The sequence below is a fragment of the Branchiostoma floridae genome, chromosome 7, assembly GCF_000003815.2.
Source record: "Branchiostoma floridae strain S238N-H82 chromosome 7, Bfl_VNyyK, whole genome shotgun sequence".
NCBI lineage: Eukaryota > Metazoa > Chordata > Leptocardii > Amphioxiformes > Branchiostomatidae > Branchiostoma > Branchiostoma floridae.
The window spans coordinates 19,036,943-19,044,814 of record NC_049985.1 but is presented as its reverse complement, the minus strand read 5'-3'; the positions used below and the strand labels follow the sequence as shown (position 1 = coordinate 19,044,814).

The following is a 7,872-nucleotide window of genomic DNA, read 5'->3' as shown; positions in this document are numbered from 1 at the left end:
AGGGATAGAGAACTCGTCATGAATGCAACGCCGTTACAAAGACGGCAAACGCTAAAGCACAACGGCTCACAATATCGACCCCCATAGCAAACGTCATCGCAGTACATCCAGGGATTCTAAAGATATCGGTCCGGAATCACAAACTCCAAATCGTGATCCCTACCATAAGCAATACCTGATTTTTTTCAAGCAGGTAACAAGAGGACAGAGCACAGCCCTTGGTCAAACCTCTCCGATAGACTTGGTTATTCAACACATTTATTTAGCCCTGAATTGTATTTCATGATAGAAAACGTGATTGTTGGCATAGTTGTGTATTAGTAAGATAATGTGATAGCACCCCTTTATCCCATTATTTTACTAGTAAGAGATTTTAAAATTGTATCTGTTACTTTACTAGTTAAATAATGAGATAGAGGGTGCATGTGATAAAGGTTATTCCCTGGAAATTTCAGAATCAAATGTTACGTCCATGCGGACGTTCACAAAAGGCCCAATCCTTCATGCATATTAATTCAAAGCTTGATCCTACTTCAGAGAGAAGACAAGCCAACATGCGCGTTCTCGCTGTCATCGTCCTTGTATTTGCGGCACTTCTTTCTCCTTCAAGTTCAGGTAAGTTTCAAACAAGTTAGGATCTTTCAATGTTGGAATTGTAAACCTTTCTTTTAAGCATGATTGATACATCTCTTTAGCACGACTATAGTGCAATAGCAATAAGAACAGTGAAATCCACAATATTTTTTGTCAAAAGGATTTCAAGGACACTTTGTTGGCAATATATTCAAGACAAGAAAATAGTTGATACATTTTTTGTACCAATTGTAAAGATGGAATAACGCGGTCATCTGTATTGTCATCTGTATTGGAATGTGGTCAACTTTAAAATATGAAAATGAAAAAAATTGTATAGTTCTGTTCCAAGCTTTTCTATCATCTACAACATTTCATTTACCATCAATATGACGGAGAATTCATGACATGGCTTCATTGCACTAAAGCTTACTCATCATTCTTACCATGTATTAGCTCTGAGTGACCAGCAGCAGCTTGAAATGGTCGAGGCTCTGAAAGACAAACTTCTTCAGACACTTCAAGGTAACTAATATCGGTCATAAGGGCCGCGGTTCTTTGCCTAGTTTTTGTCAGATTTCTATGATGAATAGTCAATGGTTTATTCTCATTGAAATGTGAGAATTGCCTGACGTTACGACTTCACATGTAGCGAATTACAGACTGCTCCCTTTGTTTTTCCAAAACTCCTGCAATGTTTTACAAAATATTCACCGCAAAAATCGTTTTGGTTGATGGCTTGAAAGAAATTATAGCCACAGGTGGGATTCCACACCCTAAAAAATGGCTGTCGCCTGAGCAGACGTCAAAAATGTAGGAATTCAGTTCCCCAAACTATTGTTCGGCAGGTGAAACCAGTTACTCAGGCCCTCTGACAGATCACGTCAGATCGCTACTGTCATTGATCTTGGAGGCTGTGTAAGGTAGTCTATGCCTGTCGCCAAATTCGGTAACAAACATTACCACCACGAGTATGACGGTCGGCACGGTTATATGAGTCATGTGTTAGACTACAAACTGTCGTTTTTGTGACACTCTACAGCTTTTTTGACTGAAAAAAAAAGGTTATTGACTGTCATTTGTAGCCCAACTTTCTCAACTGGATATTGTATAAATGAATGTAAGAAACTTTACCATTGTCTGATGCTTTCTACGTTATTTATCTGACCTGGTGAAAAAAAAGGTGCCTGAATGTCCCTAATTATGTAAGTAATTATGAGAACCGAGCTTCAGTTAGGGTCGTCCCTCGGATAGAACGTTAAATGGAGGTCCCGTGTTTGGGAGAGCCTCAACGTGGTCACTATGTATTGTCATCTGTATTGAAATGTTGTCAACGTTAAAGATATGACAATGAAAACAAATTGTACACTCGTTCTCATTAAAATGTCGAAAATGGCATTTTTTTGGTCGAAAAAAAAATCGGCTTTATTTTCACTCAAAACTACTTGGTTGTTTGGGAAAATTCCCCTTTTAACCATAGCCAAAAAAATGGCAACTTATTTTTTTCGGTCCCATTGGTAATGCATTACAGGGCATGTAACAAACGTACCAGTAACGTTTGTTACAGCAGTAGACTTTACCCTGTGTTCTTCGAAAGGACTTGCATTATTGACTACATCATTTCGGTATAAGTGGATGTCCCTAGGGACCTTTGAAATGTGGACAGCTTTTTTACACCTGGTCAAATAGAAAGCTTAGACAGCATCAAACAATGGTAACGTTTGTTACAGTCATTTCTGTACAACATGTTGTTGAGCAAGGTGGGATACAAATGACAGTCAACAACTCTTTCTTCTTTAGAAATAAAAAAAAAACGGTATAGCGTAACAAAAACGGCCATTTCTAGTCTTATACGTGCATAATATAACCGTGGCAACCATCGCACTAGTTGTGCTAACGTTTGTTACAAAATCTGGCGACAGGCATAAACCACCTCACACAGCCTCCAAGATCAGTGACAGGAGCGATCTGACGTGATCGGGCAGAGGGCCAGGGTAGCTGGTTTCCTGGGTACCTGCCGAGCAATCATTCTGGGAACTGAATTGTAACATTTTTGGCTACTATTTGAATTCTTCGTTTCTTCTCAGGAGACAGCCAATTTTAGGGTATGAAATCCCACCCGTGGCTATAATGATCGTCTAACCCATAAACCTATAGGAATAATGTTGTGCATCTGTAAAACATTACAGGGGTTGTGGAAAAATGAAGGAACCAGTGATGTTGTCTATAATTTGCTCCATATCAAGGTGTAAAGTCAGGCGACAGCATTTCGACATTTAAATGAGAACGAGCCTGTAACGTTATAGGTATCATCTGTTCCAAGCTTTTTTATCACCTACAACATTTCATTTACCATCGATATGATTGAGAATTCATGATATGGCTTTTATTACATTAAAGCTCACTCATCATTATTATAATGTATTAGCTGAGAGTGACCAGAAGCAGGCGGAATTGGTCAACCTTATGCAGGACAGACTTCTTCGGGTCATTCAAGGTAACTAATATCGGTTATAAGGGCCGGGGTTCTTTGCATGATTTTTGCCAGATTTCTCTGATGATTAGTTAATACGTTTGATCGAGTGGCACAGCGGCAGCGTGTTTGCCTCAGGATCGAGAGGTCGTGAGTTCGAATCCTGCCATGTCACCGATCTTGTGCTCTTGGGAAAGGCACTTTACACGACTTTCCTTACTTTACTCAAATAGAAATGAGTACATATCTTCGTTAAAAAACCCACCACATTTATCGAAAAGAGAAGGGGACCACCCAGGTTTGAGAGGCTCAAACCCTACAATTCCATGGCCGCACCTGGGGAAATTACTGACGTATTGATGTCACCTAAGTTGCGCCGAATGGCAGCTCGCTCCAGACACTTGTGGCAGTCGTATTGAGATCACCTGAGTGACGCCGGTCGATCCAAACCCTTGCGATTTAGCCCCGCCTATTGTAAGTTCCTCGCAATTCAGCCCCTAGCTGCCTTGAGAGAGTAGTCGTCCCACCTAATAACACTTTGTTGGCCACATGGTATGGCGATAGATTCAAGACAAGAAAATAGATAGATTTTATTTTTGTACCAATTGTAATAGAATAACATGGTCATCTGCATTGGACTGTGGTCAACGTTAAAGATATAACAATGAAAAAAATAAAAGTATCGTCGGTTCCAAGCTTCTCTATCATCTGCAACATTTCATTTACCATCGATATAACGGAGACGTCATAATATGGCTTTTATTACATTAAAGCTCACTCATCATTCTTTTTATGTATTAGCTGAGAGTGACCAGAAGCAGGGAGGAGTGGTCGACGTTCTGGTGAACAAACTTCCTGGGATCATTGAAGGTAACTAATATCGGTCATACGGGTCGGGTTTCTTTGTATCATTTTGTCATATTTCTATGATGAATAGTTAATACGTGTTAGTTTGTTAGTGGCAGTGACAGGCCTTTGTGGTGGTGACAGGCCATAGGGGCATGTTCGGGCATGACGCACCCGCCATGACACATGAGTCAGAGGTAGGAGGAACCCCTTGCATCCTTGGTCGGAAGTCCTCCTAGGAGACGGAAACTCCAAACAACAAACCTGCATCTGCTGGGGCCGTCTTACACGTTGCATACAGTTGCCCCTGTAGGAGTAGTGCGCCAGTGGACGAGAGGGTGGAGAAGGACGTGCACACCCCTCCTTTGCCTTAAAAACCCAAGTGCAGGCCAGGCAGACGGGACCCCTTAAACCCGTCTGCCTACCATTGTCTTCCGAGACAGACGGATGCCAAAACTAACTAGTTAATACGTGAGATCGAGTGGCGCTGCGGCAGCGTGTTTGCCTCAGGCCGAGAGTCCGCGTCCTTGCAATTGGGAAAGGCACTTTACACGACTTTCCTCACTTTACTCAGGTTAAAATGAGTACCTAGCTTCGATTAGGGCAGTCCCTCGGATAGGAGTCACATCCCACGCAGGTTAAAGAACCCACCACACTTATGAAAAAGAGTAGGGGACCTTCCCGGTGCGAGTGCTTTAAACCCAACAATCCCATGGCCGCATCTGAGGCAATTACTGTCGTATTGAGGTCACCTGAGTAACGCTGGTCGATCCAGACCCTTGCGATTTAGCCCCGCCTATTGTAAGCTCCTCACAATTCAGCCTCTGGCTGCCAAGAGAGAGTAGTCGGCTCACCCAAAAAACACCTTGTTTGCCATGGCCACATTGTATGGCAATAGATTCAAGACAAATAAAATTTTTAATATATTTTATTTAGTACCAACCGTAATAGAATAACGTGGTTATCATGTATTTTCATCTGTATTAAAATGTGGTCAACTTAAAAGATATGTCGATAAAAGAATTGTATAGGTATCATCTGTTCCAAGCTTCCTTATCATTTACAACATTTTATTTACCATCGATGTGACGGATAATTCATGATGCGTGCATTACGTTAAATCTCACTCATCATTCTTATCATGATATTAGCTAACAGTGACCAGCAGCAGAGGGAACTGATCGACCTTCTGAAAGACAAACTTCTTGAAATCATCCAAGGTAACTAATATTGTTAACTAGAATTCGGCGACCTCATACCTCCATGACAATTTAGAGCTTTTGTAAATTTTATGCAATTGACTAATACATTAACATAATTTATGCGTTCATCATTTACTAACGTACACATCTCACAAGTATAAAATGCCAATCATTAGACATAATGCAATTTTTACTTAAATTATGCAAATAAGTTCCTCATTACCATATTTGGTATCTGCTTATATTCCATTTATCATAATTAATAAGTGTTACATTTATTGAAGTCCAGTTATTGCTAATAATGGTATTTTACAATTTCCTAATCAATTATGCAAATAAGGTCCTCATTTGCATAACATGTATATCATTATGAACACCTTTGCCTAAACTACCTGCACCCCTAAAATGATGCCAATCCGTCAATCCTTTCTGCAGTTATCCTCTTTGGAATGTCTTGACAAAAACGCCCCTGCAGTTCCGAAATTACATGTTAGGGGGCTGGAATCTGCCCCACTTTGTCATGACACTGCAAGCTATTTACCACCTAAATGTCAAGACTATATCATGTCCGGGACAAGAGATACATTGAAAAAACTGCTATGATAGAATATTCTCATTAATTATGCAAATGTACTCCTATTTTGCATAATAAGTATTTTATCTTGTACAACATTGTCTAAGGTACCTACATACCAAAAATCATGAAAATCCATTGTTCCCTTCTTGAGTTATACTCTTCAGAAGTTTTTGACAAAAATGCCCCTGCTATCCCAAACCTAGTTGGTAGGGGGCCAAAACTTATGTCACTTATTTCTGAGCACAAGAGCTCTCTAACACTCAAAAATCGTGACCATAGCGTGTTCAGAACACGAGATAGCAAAACCGGAAGTGGCGCTGCAGTACCAAGGGAAGCCGGTAGGGGGCCCAAAATCCAATCACTTCCAGCTTTCATCGCACCCCACCAACACGCCAAGTATGAAACCAATCCATCCAGCCGTTCTTGAGTTATCTTGTTGACAGACAGACAGACAGACACACAAACGCTGGGTAAAATATAACCTCCATGACATTTCATTGAGGTAATTAGGGCCGGGTTTCTTTGCTTGATGTTTGTCAAATTTCTATGTTAATACTTAAGATCACGTGGCACAGCGGCAGCGTGTTTTCCTCAAGGCCCAGAGGCCGCGAGTTTAAACCCTGCCATATTACCGATGTTGTGCCCTTTGCAATTGGGAAAGACACTTTACACAACTTTCCTCAGTTTACTCAGGTAAAAATGAGTACCTATCTTCGGTTAGGGTCGTCCCTCATATAGTAGTCCTTTAAAGGAGTCCTTAACTCCAGTAGATAGTGTTATTTTCTGATAGTCATCAATTTTAGGAACTAAAAAATGCATACTACTTCACATTATATGATAAAGTAACCAATAACCTCATGTACAAAAGCATTCAGTATTATGAAACTCCACAATAACTCTTTAATCAAATTAATTAATGTCAGCATTTGGCTGAATACAAATGTCTGACAAAGCCTGACAAAAGATATCTTACAAAACAATTTGAGAGGCGATGTTAAAATCCCGTCTTGTTATGAGTTCTTTGTTCTTACTTTCTATTTGAACAATTGGCTTTCTTGATGTGAACATCGCCTCTCATTTATGCCAAAATATGCACGATGAAGGAAGTGTCAATATGTATAGAAAATACATGGGTAGGGTCGGCATGGTTTTAATGAGTGTCATATTGTTATACAAACACACGTTGTTCATTTTACCACGAGTGAAATCATGAAAAACATCCGCTTTTTGTGCATTCACTGATACATGATCTATTGGAAAATAACACTCCCCTCTGGAGTTAAGACTCCTTTTAATGGAGGCCCAGTGTTTGAGGAGAACCACACCTCACGCTCGTTCAAAAAAGCACCACAATTATCGAAAAGAGTGAGGGACCTTCCCGGTGCGGGTGGTTCAAACTCTACAGTCCCACGGCCGCACCTGGGGCAATTACTGTCGTATTGAGGTTAACTGACTGGCGCCGAATGGCAGCTCGCTTCAGACCCTTGCGATTTAGCCCCGCCTATTGTAAGCTCCTCGCAATTCAGCCCCTAGCTGCCAAGAGAGAGAGAGAGAGAGTAGTCGTCCCATCCAATAACACCTTGTTGGCCACATTGTATGGCGATAGATCAGAACAAGAAAATAGTTGATGGATTTTATTTAAGTACCAATTGTAATAGAATGACGTCTGTATTGGAATGTGGTCAACGTTAAAGATATGACAATGAAAAAAATTGTATAGGTATCGTCTGTTCCAAGCTTCTCTATCATCTACAACATTTCATTTACGATCGATATAACGGAGATTTCATGATATGGCTTTCATTACAATAAAGCTCACTTATCGTTCTTATAATGTATTAGCTGAGAGTGACCAGAAGCAGGCAGGAGTGCGCGACGCTCTGGAGTCCAAACTTCCTCGGATCCTTCAACGTAAGTGATATCGGTCAGAAGGGCTGGGGTTCTTTGCATCATTTTGCCAGATTTTGTATGATGAGTAGTCATTGAGGTAGGCCGACTGTTTGAAAAAATCACTTTACCATCAATGGAGAGCCGCTATTACTGTGAAATTACTATGGTATTTGGCACAGATACCATCCCACAGCTAACATCATCAAAACTTTGTCTATTAACGTTAAAGCTACATTTAACATTACTTTCATACCGTATACACCATAAAGAAATGTAGCGTGTTTGCTTTTTGATGTTTTATCTAGTTTGAA

At 40.4% G+C, this 7,872-nt stretch overlaps 1 protein-coding gene across 1 annotated transcript; it reads left to right on the top strand.

Moving 5' to 3' along the window:
• Positions 1–538: 538 nt before the first annotated feature.
• LOC118420136 lies at positions 539–7,590 on the top strand. Its single transcript, XM_035826843.1, has 6 exons — positions 539–615; positions 1,030–1,098; positions 3,002–3,070; positions 3,848–3,916; positions 5,044–5,112; positions 7,514–7,590. Exons 1-6 carry the CDS (start codon positions 555–557, stop codon positions 7,588–7,590), a joined length of 414 nt encoding a protein of 137 aa, XP_035682736.1. The 5' UTR covers positions 539–554.
• The last annotated feature ends 282 nt before the right edge of the window (positions 7,591–7,872 follow it).

Bases quoted from the DNA above. Each gene is read 5' to 3' on its own strand.
- LOC118420136 (XM_035826843.1), top strand. From the start codon at position 555: ATGCGCGTTCTCGCTGTCATCGTCCTTGTATTTGCGGCACTTCTTTCT. The intron at 616-1,029 runs GTAAGTTTCAAA...ACCATGTATTAG, and splicing joins TCTTTCTCCTTCAAGTTCAG to CTCTGAGTGACCAGCAGCAG. The intron at 3,071-3,847 runs GTAACTAATATC...TTTATGTATTAG, and splicing joins ACTTCTTCGGGTCATTCAAG to CTGAGAGTGACCAGAAGCAG.